We start from the raw sequence: 20,833 nt of genomic DNA, 5'->3' as shown, positions 1-20,833 counted from the left end.
CGTATTATGAATGCATGGCCATCAGCACTTATTCAAGCAGGGAGTGTTGAGTTCACATTTTGATTTACAGTTTTAAGAGGCTATTGAAGGATTATCTGCCTTTGATGTGGTTATTGAATTAGTTTGTTTGTTTTTCAAACAGATCGACCACTTACGGGGATTTAAAATTTTTGAACCGGTTTTATTAGTAAGCTTTCTTTTTCTGTAACAAGTGTTAGCCGTTTAAGTTTTTTAAATCTCCACGTGGCTCCTTAACATTCCTTAATTGCCCATAATGGACACTCAGTGGATGATTATGAAGGTGACATGGGAGTCATGATTTAACATGGAATGGGAATGGAAAACGTGGAGGAGGCATGGGAGGATGATGGTGCTGAGAGATAGTGGACCTAAAAGCTTTTAAAACAACTGGGACACAGTCTCAGAGAAACATCGCAGGGAGCCTTCTACCCTGCCCACCTCAGCACCTGCCTACCCACATGCCCACTTCTGATCTTTTTTCAGTCCAACTCGATTTTGCCCCACCTCTGTAGTGAAGATTTTGTGTGATGGGCCTTTTAATCAAGACAGGTCTACCAAGTCAGGGAATTTCTCAATTCATGTTAGCCACCTAAAAAATCCAGCCCAAAGATTTGCCTTTGTTAGCTGCCAGTCTCTTTTCATACTCTTGCTTCTCATTTATTTTACCACTTCCCCTCTGAACGTTCTATGTTAAGTCTAGTTCTCGCATGTATCGTCAACCTTACATTTGCCATATTCATAATTTTTTTAACCTCATCTTACTCCCTATTACTTTCATCATCCAGAGAACACTGGATTTGTTTATCCTACTTTTCCCCTTCATAGGAAGATATCTCAACTGTACCTAAACTATCTCCCGCTTTAAAGACAGCCCATTGTTCAATTACACCTTTACCTGCCAATCTTTGATTCTAATTTATCTACGCCAGATTTGTTACAATTGGCCCTGCCTCGATGAATTATTTTTAATCACAATTGTTCCTTGTCCTTTTACTTGACTAACCAAAACTTTACCGTATGATCACTGCCTCCTAAAAGCTCCCCAAACAACAATTTATCCCTCTACATTCTTCCCACCAGTCGGTGGCCTACAGAAGACACCCAGTATTGCAATGGTACCTCTATAGTTTCTCAGCTCTAACTAAATAGATTCCTGTCCTCGACTCCTCTAGGACATCCTTTTTCTCTGGCATGGCAATGTTCACCTTAATCTCCATTGAATACTGGAACAGTAAATTTGTTGGAAGGCTTAAGAACAAAGGAAAATGTCAGAGCAGCAAAGAAAATTGTCTTGGATGTCTCTTACTTCCCAAAGTACAGATAGATGTTAAAAATGCATTCTTGATTTTAGTAAAGGCAATGCTGTGGAGAAGGAAGAGCTGTTCTCCTTTGAGATGAGATGGTCATGGTGAGATTTGGTGTTCAAACGATGAAAGGCTTTGATAAGGGCTGAACTATTTCCAAAGGTAGAAGGAACAATAATCAGAGGACATAGCTTAAGATAACTGGCAAAAGAGCTGGGGAGGAGAGGGTTTTTTTTTTAAAAGCACAGTGATCTATGATACGGGATACACTGCCTGAAAGAGTAGAGAAACAAACTCGTTAATAACTTTCAAAAGGTATGGGCATCAACTTCAAAAGTCGATGCAGACACGGTGAATTGAATGGCTTTGTTCTGCACTGTAGGGATTCTATGGATATTATAGAAAAGTTTACAGGTCTATAGTGAAAGTGTGGCAAGTACACTAATTGGCTGTCTCTGTTACAGAGCCTGCACAGACACCAGAGATGGAGAAACTAGTTGTTCTAGTGGTGGAGTTCAGAACAAGGGAACATAATTTTGAAATGTAGCAAGACCATTAAAGGGCAACGTAACTTCCTCCAAAAAACCGGACAGCAACTGAAAAACCGGACAGCAACTGAAAATGTTAAAACTGTGAAAGATAAATTTTGTTAGTCAAGGGTATAAAGAGCAAAGGAAGCAAGGCCAGCAGATGGAGATATGATACAGATCAACCATTAGTTAAATGAATAGTGGGAACAGGTTTGAGGAGTTGAATTGCTTCCTCTCGTTCATGGGTTCCTTCTATGGGCAGAGTTTGATGTTCCTCCGCTGGCAGGATTGCAGGTGGGGGGGGGGGGGGGGTAAAATTCTCTAAGTAGCATTCAGCCACCTGCATACCAGTCGAGGCCCTTAGTAGCCAATTAATGACTAGGTTCATTTCCTGCACAGCCACAATCCTCAGGCTGACGGGAGGACTTCAGGTCCAGAAAAGACCCCTGCTCAGGTGAGATTGGCAGGGGGGGGGGGGACTACTACCAATCATCTAGAATGCTGAATTCGCAAACTTAATTTCCTTTTACAACAAGCTACATGTCCATACATGGTACCAACAGTTTGGAGTGGCTTCAGCCTCCCCCAAATTTGCAATGGACTTGAATTCAATCTTGCAATATCCTTCAAAATTCAAACACCTTCTCAATCAGAAACAATTTATTTCTTGCCTTAATTTGGTGTTTCAACAGCAAACAATAAACACTTCATTTTAAATTTAAATAAGCATCATTAAAGGAAGAAAGACAGGCTGACATTCATCGTGCCGGCATCCTGGAAACAAATCCGGAGGGAAGCCAGTCAAAGTGCTCAAGAAGAGAACCCGCCATCACCCTACTCTTAGCACTAGGGCAGGCAAGTAATGCCAGCCTTACCAGCAATCGGAGGACGACGGCAAAGAAAAAAGCTGAACTGCTGATTAATTCTCGAATTCATGTCAACTTCAACACATTACTGATTCTTAGTTTAATATTGCGCCAGTAATGTAAGGGTCCTTCCTGTTGGCTCCCTTATTCCTCTTTTCTTTATTTTTTGCCATTATCATTTTGATCCATGGATGCTTAATGGACATGTGTCAAGCAGCAGAGACAATGAGCAATTCAAAAAGTTGCAACATAGTGTACGATGCGAGTTTTCAAGCAACAGAATTCAGACTCTGTGGAACCCGAGAGATGGGGTGCGTCTCAGTTGGCCAAAAGGCCGTATTCTGCCCGGGAACAGGCGGCGATTGGATCCTGCCTGAGTGGGATGATTTTCAAAGACCCAAGGAAAGCAGAGTTGGTCCTGAACACTAAGGAAGGAGCTGCGAGTGCGTGCTTTTCTCTCGCTCTCTACCTGAATGAATGAATCTACAGTGAACACCTTGAACTGAAAGCTTAAATTTAAGGAAGGTGCGTTATCAAACTGAAAAAAAGACTTTTATCCCTTTCATTGTTACTTTTACACCCTTCTTCTTCCCTCTGTGTTTGTCTGTCGTGTGTGTGTGTGTGTGTGTGTGTGTGTATATATACGAGGGTGGGACAAGGTAAAATGGGGAATTAGGAATTAAATAATAGTTAGCCAGTTGTATTTGCTGCATATTTTGTTGAACTTCTTATTGTAAATAAAAAGTAATTGTGTTTAACTTTACAAACCTGCTGACTATAATTATTGGGCATCCATGGGTCAAAGACTTTGGGTGTTTTTCTGAAAATTACTGGTTAATTCAACTGTGTTGCGACTCCGGCTCAAGGGGGACTGGAATTGACCACGCCCTAGCCCACTGTCTCATAACGATATTGTGCAAATAAAGAAATGACTGCTGACGATTTTCTAGGTTGACTTTCTCAGACACTCGGTAAGTGGTTAAGGTGTTCAATCAGCAGTTTATATGGGGGCCTGTTGAGGTTACATTAATATAATTTAGATTGTTCAAGCATGTCAAATTGAGGCATCTAGCATTTCCTCAGATAGGAAATTGGAACATTTCCAATAGTTATTTGATGAGGAATTAAAATTAATTAGGATTAAAGATTGTCTGTTATCTTTTGACTCAGTCCTTGAGGTTTATCGGTGCACCAACCCATGTAGTCCGACAAAAGCTACTAAAATAGCATAATGCTGGTGAGGCAATATCTAACAGACTACACAAAAGTGGTTCTTGAAGGTTTGCATGTGGTAGACAAGGGAGAGGGCTTTGTTTAGGTTCCCATCATTCTCTCTAAAATGTAATTCAAGACAGAATACTTGTTATTCCACCAAGGTACTTTTGTCCTGTACAGACTGTTGAAATTCCAGCCTCCAGCTCTCTTCCACTCATAATCAATCTTCACCCTTGAAAATTTATGTTGTGAAATCTGTCCATTACCCAATAGCTAGCTGGCTTATATTTGATTTCAAAATATTCAAAGTAATAATATTGGGATATTTACTTTAGTTAAATAAGTACATAAAAATCACTTCCACGAACACAACACAGCATGATCGCTTTGTTACTCTCCAACCTAAGCAAAGCTACATTTTTGACAAAATTACATTGAGAAACTTACCGTTTCGGTTCTGGATATGTCTCGGAGTTTCTCTGATAAAGAATTCACAGCTTTTCGAGTCTCCACATCAGTCCTGTTTTTGAAAACAGATTTACGTTTCAGCTATGTTGAAGGCAAACCGGACTAGAAACCCAAAACCCACCCCCCTCCTTCACCCCAAACCACCTCCTGCCCCCAGGATTTGACTTTTAGTATTGCAAATCCAATTATCATTCCTCAGGCTTGGGAGAGTAGATTGATTCGGTTGAGGGACTCACCAGGGCTGAACCAACAGGAAAAAACAGCGAGGCTGCTCATCAAGAAAACAACTGATTTACTCAATGCAGTCAACTCGCCCTGCTGCTTTGCTGATTAAATTGGGGTGAGTTTTCCCAGCTTCACAGAGAGCGGGAAATTCGGATTGTTGCATGTCGGGTCGGCTCCCCGGTGCTGTCCCACCTTCAGGTGACTTTCCTAAGGGGCACGCCGCCACAGAAAGCGGCAGCCCGACGGTGGCAGGAAGCCAATTACACAAACTAGGATCCCACTCCAAGGATTAAACAGTAAGCTTCAGATTATTGCTGCGAGCGTCCAGGTAGAACGTATTAAACAATTTGTGTGCTTTAATCATCTTTGTTTATTAATTAAGAAAATATTGAAGATAGGGATAAAAGGTTGATTAGAAGGATGGTCAAAAATCATCCAATTGGTTTTCCAACTGGTGTGGGGAGGCAGTGCACCTTAGGAATGGACATGATGGGTGGCCAATGGTGGAAAGGAGGCCATAGGATGAAATATATGCACCCAAAGTTGCAATTCCAATGCACCATGGTTTGGCTAAGTCAATAATTGTATAGAGACTGCCAACTCTAGCTTCTCAAGCAAGCATGCTGCTAAAGGGTATCCCCAGGGGGGAAAAATAATAAAACAATCCATACCTATTCCGCTTTACTATTTCATCATCAAATTCATCTCCGAGGCGCAACTGGTCACTCCTTAGATCTCTTAGTGACTGATGCAATGTGTGTACCTGCAGGAAAAGACAAATGTCTTAACTGGATTGCATTTACACACTGCCAATTACACAATTATTTCTGTATTAAAACAAGATCAGTTGTTCTTTCATCACTGCTTTAAAAAATAAAATCCTCATCTGCCCTCCCCCTTGTCCCTTGCCATCTGCATGCCCCAGTTTGCTGTTTTGACCCCCCGTTCTCCCTTTCGGGAGATGCGCTGCAGGCCTATAGCCGACATAAGGTCCTCTTTTATTGAGTCACTGTGTTTCTGGAGTTCTTTCGAGAGAAGCTCCATCGACCGGCGCCTGCGAGGTTGGGATCTTCCTTTCTCAGCTTTTACTATTTTTACAGCTCCCCGGCTGGTTCGACGCCATTTCGGTCAGTTGGTTGTTAGTTGCGACCGTTCAGCTCATGGCTGCCAGATGAAGTCCCTCAATCTGTATTCGGTCTTCCCAAAGTAGAGCATGCCACATTGTGAGTAGTTTAATGTACTAAATTTAAAGAAGTGCACATAAATCACGGTTTAACTTGGACAAAATGTTTGGGGCCTTGAATGCTGCGGTAGAGGAAGTAAAAGGGCAGGCGTTGCATCTCCTGCACTTGCATGGAAATATGCCGAAGGAAAGCGAGGGCGCTGTGTGGACGATGATTGAGGAGTGGACCAGGATGCTGTAGAGGGAACTGTTCCTTCAAAATGTTGAAAGGAAAAGGGAGGGAAAACCTTGTTTGGTGGCGGCAGGACTGGCAGGGATGATTCACTGAATGTGGAGGCTGGAAGGTGAGGACAAGGAGAACCCAATCATGGATCTGGAAGGCGAGAGCCGAAGTATTGGGAATGGAACGCACTCACTCGATGGTCCGGTCAACCACATTGGAAAAATCCACAGGTGAGGAAAAAGTAGGATTTATCAGAAGCATTGGAATGCTTCTGATAATATTAGACAGACAGATTGCTGTGAGAACAGGTAGGCAAAGGAAAAATTAACAAGTTAGGGACTTTGAAGCAGACAATTACCAAGTTGAAAAAAATTAAAAACAATGAATCAAGAAAAAACCGTCGCAAAAAGCTGTTGTGATCAGGGATGTCTAGATTTCCACAGAAAGAGCATTTCGATGGACCAAATGGCATTTATCAGTGTTTTATCTATTCTACATTTTAACATACTTGACTGGGTGGCTCCAAATCATCTACAAATCTCACAGTCGCAGATCTGGACCTTCTACGGTCTGTCCCTAGGTACACTCCATGGTCCCTCAGGGGTGAGGTAGGACGGTATCGACAACTTTCTGAAAAAATTAAATCAGACTAAATTTAACTCATTGCACACACTCAGCCAGCAGGCAGAAATATAAAAACGTTGTAAACCACTCACGGATAAATAGGTCTGTTTAAAAAAAAAGGACTTAAAGTTAGTAAAAGGGGAAGAGGGTTCATAGAACGTAGAACAGTACAGCACAGCACAGTACAGGCACTTAAGCCCACGATGCTGTGCCGACCATTTATCCCAATCTAAGATCAACCTAACCTACACCCCTTCAATTTACTGCTGTCCATGTGCCTGTCTAAGAGTCACTTAATGTCCCTAATGACTCTGACTCCACCATCGCTCCTGGCAGTGCATTCCACACACCCACCACTCTCTGTGTAAAGAACCGACCTCTGACATCTCCCCTATACCTTCCTCCAATCACCTTAAAATGATGTCCCCTCGTGACAGCCATTTCCACCATGGGGAAAAGTCTCTGGCTATCCACGCCTCTCATCACCTTGTACACCTCTATCACATCACCTCTCCCGCTCCAGTGAGAAAAGCCCTAGCTCGCTCAACCTTTTTTCATACGACATGACCTCCAGTCCAGGCAGCATCCTGGTAAATCTCCTCTGTACCCTCTCCAAAGCATCCACATCCATGGATGATTAATGGGCATGTATCTTTAAGTCAAACAGCAGAGAGTGAGGAATTCAGAAGTTACAGGAGAGAACACTCTGCTATTCTCTGCTAATTTGAACAGAAGCCCTCAGACTTATCAGTATGAGAGATGGGGTGGGACTCGGTTCGATTGATTGGCTGGTGGCCAATGAATTGGCTAAAAGGCCGTACTTTGCCCAGTAACAGGTGGTGATTGGATCCTAAGTCAGTGGATGGGCTCTCAAAGATCTCTGGGAGCAGTTGAGTCCTAGACACACAAAGACAAGGAGATGCTTACTCTCTCTCCTCTGTGTTTTCTCCAGAAAGGCTGTGAGTGCTGTATTTCAGAAGCTGCAGAGAACCGGAATTAATGAATCTACAGGGGAACCAATACAAGCTGCAAACAAAGACCAGGACCTGCTCTCTTTATCCCTCTCTCCAGGAAGGCTGGGAGTGCTGTATTTCTGAAACTACAGAGGCTGAATAAATCTACGGTAAAAAAACAGAAGAGGAGTAAGATGCTGGAAACAACCATCTGAAACAAAGGTTTTTTTTCTACTACTTATGATTTTCACCCCTCTCATCCACTCTTGTGTATGTCTATCTTGTATGTGCGTGTGTAGAGGGTGGGGTGGGCAAGTTAAAGTGGGAATTAGATAATAAGTTAACCAGTTGTTTTTGCTCCATATTTCATCACAGTTCTGGTCATTAATTAAAAGTAATTGCGTTTACGGGGAGAAGCAGTGATAAAGTGGTATTGTTGCTAGACTAGTAATCCAGAGACCCAGAGTTATGCTCTGGGGACCCGGGTTTGAAACTCTCCATCGCAGATGGTGAAATTTGAATTCAATAAGAAAATCTGGAATTAAAAGTCTGACGATGACCATGAAGCCATTACCTTTTTGTCCATGACATCTTTGTCAATCTCCACCTATCCCTGGATCTCTATCCTGCCCCATTGCTCCACGTCACCCCACAACAGTATCAATCTAACCATATTTACAGTTCTCGCGAGCTTTGACAAAGAGTCATCCAGACTTGAAACGTTACCTCCCTTCTCTCTCTCCTCAGACGCTGTCAGATCTGCTACAAATGTCCAGTATTTTCTGCTTTTGTTTCATTAAACCATTGCCGCTTGCTGTAAAAACCCATCTGATTCACTTTACCTTTAGGGGAGGAAATCTGTCGGCCTTGCCTGGTCTGGCCTACATGTGACTCCAGATCCACAGCAATGTGGTTGACTCTGAAATGCCCTCAGGGATGGGCAAAAAATGCTGGGACAGCCAGCGGCACCCACTTCCCACGAACGAATAAAAAACAAACCTGGTGACTGTAATTATTGGGCAGCCAAGGGCCAAAGGGTATTTTTCTAAGAATTATTGTTTATTTCACTTGTGTTGCAACTCCGGGTCAAGTGGGGCTGAAATTGACCGTGTACTAACCTAGGGTGTCGTAACTGTATGGATAACTAAAGAGGGATGGATGCAACTGAATCTAAAGGAAAATGCTAATGCAAATAGCATAAATAAGCAAGAGAGTGAAAAAGACATCTAGGACAACAAAAGTGAAATACAAAACAAAAAGTACAGACAAAGGTAATTCAGTATGTGTATGGTATATGCAGACTTTCAAAGGGCTTTTGAGAAGATGTTTAGACTTCGATGTTTAGCCAAAAATCCTGCAATTTAATGGATTCCACAAGAGTTAATTCACCACGACCAAAGAGCTATACAGCAGTTGGACAGGTGGCACTTTATGAAATTAGAACTGGTCATTGATCCGATAGGAAGAAATAGCCAGGGTTCCCAATCTCATTGGCTGGACAATGAATAGTGCACATAGACGAAGGCAAGGACATTATTAGACTTATGTCTATTATTAGATGTCTCAAATTATTCACTGTCCCGACAATGCATGGTGTCTAGAATTATCTCCAAGAATAACTTACCCAAGTACAGTCCAAGTACATGCAAGCAACCAACCTCACCAAACCACATCCCAGTGAGACTCAACTGTTTTTTAAAACATTAATTCATGGGACAAGAGGGTCACTCGCAAGACCAGCATTTATTGCCCATTTCTTTTTTTTTTTTATAAGTTTAGATTACCCAATTAATTTTTCCAATTAAGGGGCAATTTAGCGTGGCCAATCCACCTACTCTGCACATTTTTGGGTTGTGGGGGCGAAACCCACGCAGACACGGGGAGAATGTGCAAACTCCACACGGACAGTGACCCAGAGCCGGGATCGAACCTGGGACCTCAGCGCCGTGAGGCGGTTGTGCTAACCACTAGGCCACCGTGCTGCCCTTATTGCCCATTTCTAACTGCCTGAGAAGGTGGTGGGTGAGCTGCATTTTGAACCACTACGCTCCATTTGGTGTAGAAACACCCACAGTTCAGTCAGTAAGAAAGTTCCAGGATCTTGACCCAGTGACAATGAAGGAACAGCGATATAGTTCCAAGTCATGATGGTGTGCGGCTTGGAGGAAAACTAAAGAGATGGTGGTGTTTCCATGCATCTGCTGCACTTTTCCTACTAGGTGATAACGGTCGCGATTTTGCATTGTAGGTCAAACAATCCTTAGTGAGTTGCTGCAGTGCATCTTGTAGATGGTACACACTGCTGCCACTGTGCAACAATGGTGGAGGATTTGAATATTCAAGATAGTGGATCAAGTGAGCTGCTTTGTCCTAGACAGTATCGAGCTTCGAATGTACTTGGAGCTGCACTCATCCATGCTTCAGGAGAATACTGATGCAGAGGAAAATAAATTATAAAATTGGAGTAACTTCACCAGATTTGCTAGCATTTATTCTAGAATCATCCCCCGCCTTTGCAGAGAAGCAACAGCTGCACTACGGCATTTTGCATCCAATGTTTGCATGGGAATGAACTCGACAGCAGATTATACTCCCAAAAACATAGCATCTTATGCTTCTTTACCTGTTGCTGAGTTACCTTGAAGGTCACTTGTATGAAGGGAAGGAATGGAATGTCCAGAGGTCCTGCTCAACCGCTGACTTCGCAGCTCATCAATAGACTGTTCCAAATCATCACGTAGCTTCAAATTTCCAAAAAGCAAATCAAAAACTTTAGGTCGAATTTCAGTGCCCTTGGTAACCTTTCAATAGTCTTTGGTAACCTTATTCAATATACAATTTCCCCAATTATGACAAAATAAGGTTAAGAGGTATTGTATGTCACTTCGGGACCAATTAACTTATTTCATAGCTTAAGAATTTCTAGCAGATCAGCTATGCTGTGCGACAGCACAACGCAGACAATATCGTTAAGGAATAAAAGTAACCAGAATATCCATCAAAACAGGGTATAAGGGATTCAGAAGACATTTGATTCTGCAAAATTCCTGGTATTAGTCCAGTAAACATTCTTTGAACTACTTTGAATTCCCTCGAATGCCACAGTTAAATCTCAATCAACCACACTCATGCAGAGCATTCCAGATTTTAACCACTCGCATGAAAATGTTTTTCTCATTTCTCTTCTACTTCTTTTCCAAATTACTTTAAATATGGAGCCTATTGTTGAGGGAAGGAACAGTTTCTCCTTACATACGGCGTCCAGACCGTTCATCATTTTGTATACCAATATCTGCCTTCTTTTCTCCAACAGAAACAGTGCTAACTTCTCCAATCTATCTTCAAAGCTGAAGTTCTTCTTCCCTGGAAGCAGTCTCATGAATCTTTTCTGCACTCTCTCAAATGTCATCACATGTTTCCTAATGTGAAACACCCAGACACAATACTCCAGCAGAGGCTGAACTACTTACTGTCTTATACAAGTTCAACATAACCATCTCATTCTTGTATTCTATGCCCCTAATATTACACAGTAAGAAGTCTTACAACACCAGGTTAAAGTCCAACAGGTTTGTTTCAAACACGAGCTTTCGGAGCACGGCTCCTTCTTCAGGTGAAGAAGCAGCTCTTCCTTCACCTGAAGAAGGAGCCGTGCTCCGAAAGCTCGTGTTTGAAACAAACCTGTTGGACTTTAACCTGGTGTTGTAAGACTTCTTACTGTGCTCACCCCAGTCCAACGCCGGCATCTCCACATCATGGCTAATATTACAGCCAAGGCATAAGCATGCTTTTTAACCACTTTCTTGACCTGTCCTGACACCTTCAATGACTTATGCATATATACACCCAGGTCCCTCTGCACCGACACTCTCTTCCTTTTAGAGTTGCACCCTTTGTTTTACATTGTCTCTCTACGAGCTTCCTCCCAAAATGAATCATTTCACATTTCTCCACATTGAACTTCATCTGCCACCTGTCTGGCAATTACACAAACTTGTCTCTGTCTTTTTGAAGTTCCACACTATCCTCCTCACAGTTTTATATCTGCAAACTTATATTTGCTTCCATGTTTTACATCTGCTAACTTTGAAATTATTCCTTTTACACCAGGTCGTTAATATATAATCAGGTAAAGCATGGATCCAAACACTGATCCCTGGGGACTCCCCTACAAACCTTCCTCTAACTCAAAAAGCACCATTGACCATCACAGTTTCCTGTCAGTCAGCCAATTCTGTATCCATGTTGCTACTCCCACTTTTATTCTATATGAGCTATAGCTTTTCTCACAAGTCTGTCGTGCAATTCTGTATCAATCAACCTTGTCAAGATCAAACAACCCTCCTTTAAACAATACTTCCACTGATTGGACAATAATTTAAATTATTCATTATGCTATCATTCTGCAAATTTCCATAAATAAATATTAAACAAGAACCTTTAAATTCAAAAGACAGATCTGCCAAATCCTTGAATTTGCTCCCAAAAATCCTCTCAATGCCTTCAATCCAAATTGGGACTATCCCAAATTTTACTTTGTTAAAACAAAAGTTCTTGGAGAACAGTGTTGCACCAGCCAATACACCACTCCTCTGTAGATCAACACAAAACTAAACGCAACTCCAGCTTTCTCCACAAATATGCAATGTTGATCATCAAAGATCAGTATCAACCTAATTGGCTCGCCTTTCATACAATTGATTGATTGATTAATTATCAGAACACACATATTCTCTCCTGGAGTAGACCCAACGTGAAGCCAGTACATCAGACAGCAGCTAACAGGAGTCACAATAAAAGAAACACCCCATCCTCCACCACATGCCTCCATCCCCATTCCCCACTTCCCACCTGGACCCCACTAGAACAATCAAGATCAAGTTTTTTTGCTGCAGTAAGCATGTATTTGCCTTCAGCTCCATCATGCTAATATAAAAGTACCTCAGAGGATGTAGTAAATAAGGGATTAACCACTGAGGGGGGTGAGATAATTAAAGACAATATGAAATGCCCTTCCCATGCAAGTGTGGTCTTCTCTCTACCAGAACTGCAGAACTTTCAGACCAGATTGCTCACCCACTCGCACTGTTGCCGAATATTTGGCACTGACTTGCAGAGAGGAACAGGGGTAGGGGAAGCAAGAGCGACCACTCTTATATGATTACTTATCTCTCGCAAGAACATACCTGTGCCACTGTGTCCATTTGTTCATTGGTATAGCCTCTATATCGCCCCAGCATTCGATCAACACTCGTGAGGTCTCGACTGGTATCCTGAAACGCATTCAACTGCAAACATCAAAAAGTCCTCGAGCAGAAATGGAGTAACTGCTAAGGCTGATTTCAATCGTTTAAAAAGGACAAAAAATCCACTTAAAATAAAAAATAAGAATCACAATCTCTTTATCAATACCATTGGAGAACACTACTTAAATTAGACATAACTCCAAATCTGCCGCAGTGAATTCCGCACAATCTCAGTCGGGCTGTCTCAGAGGCATTGAAATTAATTAGCTGAAATTCTTCACAAGATTTTAAAAGGGATAATCATGTAATAGTTGCTTATTAGAGCAGAGTCAATTGTGTAGAGATGTATTAAAAAGGCAATTATAAAAGTATTGACATAAATGAGGAATTAGATTTCTAACAACATCGCAAGCTCTCAATAACACTCAAAACCTCTTAGCACAAATCTCACTAGTCTCACCTAGCACTCAATCTCACCAGATAACTTATCATTCAAAGGGAACAGCTCCACTCAACAGATCTATTGGGAGCACGCGGAGACACCTTTTGACATCCCTATCATAATTTCTGAAAAGTCATACTAATCCATTTTTTTTTAAATTACCATGAACTGCAAATGGTCCTATTTAAATTAATATATATTTGATTTACATTTTTTTGCAATTTTAGGGGGTCACAGACATTTCACTGAAAGGTCTTGCTGCTGTCGTTGTCACTCTTCCAGCACACTAACAGTTGCAGTCATGTCCGTGAATTGGCAACACACCCATCTCCCTCATTTAAATTTATAATCGCCACCGCCACTCCCCGAGTGTTTCCTTTGCATTTTTAATTTTCGGGCAAACACTGTAGAAAATGCAACATCAGGTGCCAAGAATAATGAATCAAGATAAGGAAGTTTTGAAATCCAACACAATACCTGCAAAGTGCTTGCTAATGTGTCTATTTTTTCAGACACATCACCAACATTGTGTATTCTGCTCCTTCCCTTAGCTGTTGCCTTCAGCGGACTTCGCCGCCTGGAAAAACTGCGAAGGCGCGTGTCCGAGTCACTCGATGAGTCTGCCATAAGAACACTGCAGCCTGCAAACAAAATGGGTAAAATGAGATGCGAGTTTTCTAACCTTATTGAACAAGGTGCAAGGAAGGTCTTCATGCCCAGAAGAGAAAACTGCTTGAACAAATAGGGAAAGGAAAAGAAAATTGAAAATCTGCTATTACGACTAAGTAAGTTGGTGCATTTTGACCTGTCAAGGCCATGTGCATCCTTTAGGCGAGGAGGGACTGCCTGCAGGTCAGGGAAAGATTGGACTGCGACATGTAGAATAATTCAGCCCTGGTCTGAAGCCAGACTTTCTCTCTTTGGTTTTGTATTTCGAATATAAATCCCCATGTCTACATTTATAATAGAAACTGTCAATCTCAACATCCTGTGATCATAGCCTCCCATCATTGATGATACTGCAGCGTCCCATTGGAAAGGATGGAATTACATCATTGCAGGTTTACATAGGCAAGTTCCATTATAAATGTGGACACTGTTATTTGTAATGGGACAAGTAGGTAGTTAAGCACAGGGAGAAGCAAGGCTGTTCTATACTGCAGATACAAGGCACACCAACCTTCTCAAGGGCAATTAGGGATGACCAACAAATGCTGACCTTGTCAGCAATAATCACACCCCACGAAAGAAAACAAAGTAACTTTATAGTTCATCTCCTTTGGCAATACTCTTAAGTAGTCCATGTTTTTAACATTGCAACCCTGTCACAATGAAGTGCAAATTCCAGTTATAACTGAGAGAAGCTGTCATTAATTGGAGAACAGTTAGGGCATTAATTTTAAGTATGTATTAGAATTGGTTTCCGGGGGAGGGGAGGGGGGGGGGGGGGGGGGTGCAGGGTTGGCAGGGAAGGAAAGGGAGTCTCTGCTCATGCTCTCTGGGTTGTATGAATAAACCTTTGGTAATGAAGGACTGGTTCCAGATTCCTTCTTTGCTCAGTAAGCGAGCCGTGAGTTTTAACACTGGCCACAGTTGTAAAGTATAACCATCTGCACCACGTGGTGAGCGGTCAAACCCTCATTAATTGCCACTGATAAAAAGGTCCAAAATTTTTGGGGAAAGCTTTGAAGGAGGCAACGGATGTAAGTACGCTCCTATCTCCACAAAAGTTCCAGGGCTCACATTTGAACGCCTCCACATTTCCCCATGCCTAACTAGTTCAGCAGTGCAGTATTTCTTACCCTCCAACCAATGAACAGCCGTGGCCAGCTCTCGATTTCCAACAGCGAAATCTCAAGGCATAGAGTATGCAGATATGGGAGTCAACCTCGTCACTGCAATACATTTTAAGAAATCGACGAGGTGGGATTTGTCTCTCCTATCCAAAAATTGAACTAATTAGTCAGTGAGTTTGACCTGCTACCAAGAGATAGACATGGTAATTTTTTTCAATTCACTCTGATCTAAAGCATAGAACATGAAACAATCAATATACAGGGCAGAAGGAGGCCATTCGGCCCATTGAGTCTGCACCGACGCACATTAAGCCCTCACTTCCACCCTATCCCTGTAACCCAATAACCCCTCCAAACCTTTTAGGCCACTAAGGGCAATATAGCATGGCCAATCCACCTAACCTGCACGTCTTTGGACTGTGGGAGGAAACCAGAGCACCCGGAGGAAACCCACGCAGACACGGGGAGAACGTGCAGACTCCGCACAGACAGTGACCCAGCGGGGAATCGAACCTGGGACCCTGGCGCTGTGAAGTCACAGTGCTATCTACTTGTGCTACCGTGCTGCCCAAACTAATCACCGCTATTCAAAATAAGCATGCCAAATTCATCTTCCACAATAACTGCATCAGATGCTGAAATAGGTAGACGCACATGCGCACACAACACGCACACACACAAACCATTACACAAAATTCTCAGTTAAAACATAAATCATAGAATCCCTACAGTGCAGAAGGCGGCCATTCAGCCCATTGAGTCTGCACCAACCCTCTGAAACAGCGCCCTACCTAGGCCCACTCCCCCACCTAACCTTTGAAAGCCAAGTGGCAATTTAGCATGGCCAATCCACCTAACCTGCACATCTTTGGCATGGAACATTTTCTCATTCACAGCTATACAACATAATAGGAGCTGGTTTAGCACAGTGGGCTAAGACAGCTGGCTTGTAATGCAGAACAATTCCCATGTTCAATTCCCATTCCAGCCTCCCCGAACAAGCACCGGAATGTGGCGACTAGGGGCTTTTCACAGTAACTTCATTGAAGCCTACTCGTGACAATAAGCGATTATTTATTATTATTATTATAGGGCTTGACTTTATGGTTCAACAAACAAATCACCTTTAACAAATAATCACCAGAAGATAAACACCAATTTATCAGTTCACTTTTACAAACGTTAAGTTTGTAGATGACTGGCTCTTGTTTACCACCTTTTACTTGAACACCAGTTAAAAAAGATAACTGATTTCCACAGGCAGGTATGGCAGTAACAAGAGTGCACAGGTTTAAGATAATTGGTAAGAGAACCCGGGAGGGGGAGGAGGGGGAGAAGGAAGAGAGAGAGAGAGAGAGAGAGAGAGAGAGAGAGAGAGAGAGGAGAGAGAGAGGAGAGAGAGAGAGAGAGAGAGAGAGAGAGAGAGAGAGAGAGAGAAATTATACTTTTTTTCTCAATGCCATATGTTATAGAATTATAGAATTTACAGTGCAGGAGGCCATTCGGCCCATCGAGTCTGCACCGGCTCTTGGAAAGAGCACCCTACCCAAGCCCACACCCCCACCCTATCCCCATAACCCAGTAACCCCACCCAACACTAAGGGCAATTTATCATGGCCAATCCACCTAACCTGCACATCTTTGGACTGTGGGGGGAAACCGGAGCACCCGGAGGAAACCCACGCACACACGGGGAGGGTGTGCAGACTCCGCACAGACAGTGACCCAAGCCGGAATCGAACCTGGGACCCTGGAGCTGTGAAGCAATTGTGCTATCCACAATGCTACCGTGCTGCCCTCTTATGATCGGAAAAGCACCACCTTAAAAGGTGGTTGAAGCAGATTTAATAGTAACTTCCAACAGGGAAATTGGAGAAATATTCAAAAAAGAAATAATTGCAGGGAAGTGAATAGACCTTTCAAAGAGTCACTGACCTAACTGGCCTCTTTCTATGCTGTACAATTCTATGACTCTAACCTGGAGAGATCAGGCTTGGTCTGATGAATGGCACTCATTGCTTAATGTGCACAAATGCAATGGAAAAGGATAATAAATAGTGCCGATATATACGGTATTATTCTACACAACACAAGAGATGGATTTCGATATACCAAGGATGAAACATTGCAGCAACAATGTGCAGCAGCTGTAAAGGCCGAAGGGCCTGTACTGCCCTGTAATGTTCTATGTTCTAAAGGCAGCCATCAAGATGTTGGACTGCCTAGCCACAGGAAAAATGAACAAAATTCAGGAAGCAGTTCTGAACTGGTGCAGAGAATCGCTCTAGCCCTCAAATGGAGTATTCTTAATGTCAATGACATCTAGCCATGGGAGAGGTTACAACAACAAAATGGACAACAGGAATTAGGCCACAACTTGATTTAGGAACAGAGAGCTGCCAGGAATATTTACAATGAAGATAAGGCTCAAGGATGATGTTGACACAAAACTGACAGCACAGAAACAGGTCATCTTTTTTTTTTAAATTTAGAGTACCCAATTAATTTTTTCCAGTTATGGGGCAATTTAGCGTGGCCAATCCACCTACCCTGCACATCTTTGGGTTGTGGGGGCGAAACCCACGCAAACACGGGGAGAATGTGCAAACTCCACACGGACAGTGACCCAGAGCCGGGATCGAACCTGGGACCTCGGCGCCGTGAGGCAGCAGGGCTAACCCACTGCGTAAACCGTGCTGCCTGAAACAGGTCATCTGGCCCAACTGATCCATGCCAGTGTTTACTTTCCACAGGGGCCGCGTCCCACCCCCCTTTTCAACATGACTTCTATTCCTTTCTCCCTCATTCCTTTCTCCCTCATATGTTTATCTAGCTTCCCTTTGAATGCATCCATGTGATTTGCCTGAACCAGTTATTGGGCTAGTGAGTTCCAAGATTTTTCTCCTACATTTCCCATCGACTTTATTGGTGACTATTTTGTAGAGGTTTTCTCATAAAGACCATCCAAATGGATCTTAAATGAGTATTTGTACCTTCCAATGGTGCTATTAAATCCACCTTGAATAAAATACACATACCAAGCAAAGCAGCACTACAGAAAACCTAGTTTTGATTATGCAAACTTTGCTGTCAAGTATTTTATGGTAATGCTTAAGTATCCAATCCACTCCACAAGTAAGGAAGATCTTCATCACTCACTCAGAACAATTACTTCAGATTCATTAGGCCATCATCATTCAAGGGATAAAATGCTGCCATTCCCATTTTTGAGATATAGAAATTCACAGAGAGATCAAGAGGTATAATGGACTTTAATGTCTTATGTTCGAAATGTCCTTTTCTGGCCGAGTACATAGAACAGAGAACGATACTGCGCAGTACAGGCCCTTCGGCCCACGAGTAAGACAGAAACACAAGAATTATAGAAGTAGGCCATTCAACCCAGCACATCAATGCTCGCCCTTAAAACTGAAGCAACCTTCTGGAATGCCATTTCCCCAGCTTTATTTACTTGCTTGCTTTTTCAAAAAAAAAATACTGACATCTAATTCTCTGCCTCAATAACTTCTAAACCTACCCTGACAAATGTCACCGTGACAAGACACACTACATGCTGCTAATCTTGTGCAAGGGAAAAAATGTTTAACTTGTTCTCCCACTCTCCCATCTTGAGCTTATGCTATTTTGGTATTTGTTTCCAGTTGCTGAGGAATTATTATTATTATTTTTTTTTTAAATCACTTATCCTGTCAAAACCTTAAATTTTACAGGTTCCCGTTAGATTTCCTCTTAATTTTGTTCCTTTCAGTATAAAAAGCCTCAAATGTTCAGGACCTGCTTCATAACTATAGCCCCTTAGCCATGGACAATCTTCACTGTAATCTGTACAGGGCTCCAAAATATTCCTAAATAAACCCTTAACCTTTTTCATTCATTCAAGGGATGTGGGCTTCACTGGCTAAGTCAGCATTTATTGCCCATCCCTAATTGGTGGTGAGCTGCCTTCTTGAACTGCTGCAGTCCACCTTGTGCAGGAACACCCATATTGCTGTTAGGTAGGGAGTTCCAGGATTTTGACCGGGTGACATTAAAGGAACGACAAATACATTTCCAAGTCAGGCCGGTGAATGACTTGGAGGGGAACTTCCAGGTGGTGGTGTTCCCATGTATCTGCTGTTTTTATCCTTCTGGGTGGTAGCATTTGCCATCATGCATTTGCAAGGTGCTGTCTAAGGAACCTTGGTGAGTTCCTGAAGTGCGTCTTGTAGGTGGTACACATAACTGCTACTATTCATGGTGGTGGAGGGAGTGAATGTTTGTATGGGTTGGGTGCCATTCAAACAGACTGTTTTGTCCTAAATGGTGTTGAGCTTTGAGTGTCGTTGGAACTGCACTCGTCCAGGCAAGTGGAGAGTATTCCATTACACTCCTGACTTGTGCCTTGTAGATGGTGAACAGGAGTTGGGAGTCAGGAAGTGAGTTACTTGCTAAAGGACTTCATAGATTTCATAGAATTTACGGTGCAGAAGGAGGCCACTCGGCCCATCAAGTCTGCACCGGCTCTAGCACCCTATCCACGGTCAACACCTTCACCCTATCCCCATAACCCAGTAACCCCACCCAACACTAAGGGCAATTTTGGACACGAAGGGCAATTTATCATGGTCAATCCACCTAACCTGCACATCTTTGGAATGTGGGAGGAAACCGGAGCACCCGGAGAAAACCCAGGCACACACGGGGAGAATGTGCAGACTCCGCACAGACAGTGACCCAAGCCGGAATGGACCCTGGAACTGTGAAGCGATTGTGCTAACCACAATGCTACCGTGCTGCCCCTTCTAGCCTCTTGTAGCCACAGTATTTATATGGCTTGTCCAGTTCAGTTCCTGGTCAATGTAATGCCCAGGATGTTGACAGTGGGGTATTCAGCTATGGTTAGATTTTCTCTTGTTGGAGATGGTCATTGCCTGACACTTGCATGGCATGAATGTTACTTTCCACTTGTCAGCCCATGCCTGGATATTGTCCACGCCTTGCTACTATTGGACATGGACTGCTACAGTATCGGAGGAGTCGCAAATGGTGCTGAACATTGTGCAGTCAACTGCAAACATTCCAACTTCTGACCGGAGGATGTAAGGAAAGTCATTAATGAAGCATCTGAAGATGGACCTGGGACACTACCCTGAGGAACTCCTGCAATGATATCCTGGAGTGGAGACGACAGACCTGCTACAACCAAAACCATCTTCCTTTGTGGCTGGTATGACTTCAATCAGTGGAGTGTTTTCACCCGATTCAGCCACCTGTTATTCTGGGGACATCCAGAGAAGGCCAAAATGGATCTCCCACTTGCTACTTCTGGCTGAAGATTGTATATATGAACATACAAAATAGGAGTAGAAGTAGGCCATTCGACCCCTCAAGCCTGCTTCACCATTCAGTAAGATCATGGCTGATCTATCTATGTTGAGTTCCATACCCCGAAAATGTTTGATTCCCTTGTCAAATAAGAATCCATCTACCTCTGCCCTAAAAATATTCAGTGATCACGTTTCCACTGCCTTCTGGGGCAGAGAGTACCAAAGTCGAACAGAGAAGAAATTCTCCTCATCTCTGTCCTAAAAGGGCATCCAATAATTTTAAGTGTCCCCTAGTTCTGGACTCACACATAAGAGAGAAACATCCTTTCAATGTCCACCCTGTCAAGACCATTCAGGATCTTATATACTTCAATGAAATCACCCTCCACTCTTCTAAACTCCAGTGGGAA

The 20,833-nt window shown here is 42.8% G+C and overlaps 1 protein-coding gene across 3 annotated transcripts in view; it reads right to left on the bottom strand.

Annotated features, from left to right (window-relative positions):
- LOC119950823 (centrosomal protein of 128 kDa-like) overlaps nt 1-20,833 on the bottom strand; it is a 410,606-nt gene that overhangs the window by 385,802 nt on the left and 3,971 nt on the right. For all 3 annotated transcript variants that reach the window (XM_038773666.1, XM_038773649.1, XM_038773659.1), the window contains exons 2-7: nt 13,778-13,941; nt 12,799-12,885; nt 10,236-10,353; nt 6,544-6,665; nt 5,301-5,392; nt 4,384-4,456 (exon numbers count right to left, since the gene is read on the bottom strand). In XM_038773666.1, the coding sequence (XP_038629594.1) occupies nt 4,384-4,456; nt 5,301-5,392; nt 6,544-6,665; nt 10,236-10,353; nt 12,799-12,885; nt 13,778-13,927 (642 nt within the window). In that variant the 5' untranslated portion in view covers nt 13,928-13,941. The remainder of the gene's footprint in view (nt 1-4,383; nt 4,457-5,300; nt 5,393-6,543; nt 6,666-10,235; nt 10,354-12,798; nt 12,886-13,777; nt 13,942-20,833) is intronic.

This window comes from Scyliorhinus canicula, chromosome 2, assembly GCF_902713615.1.
Source record: "Scyliorhinus canicula chromosome 2, sScyCan1.1, whole genome shotgun sequence".
NCBI lineage: Eukaryota > Metazoa > Chordata > Chondrichthyes > Carcharhiniformes > Scyliorhinidae > Scyliorhinus > Scyliorhinus canicula.
The sequence above is the reverse complement of the archived record's forward strand: the minus strand, read 5'-3'. Positions and strand labels throughout refer to the sequence as shown.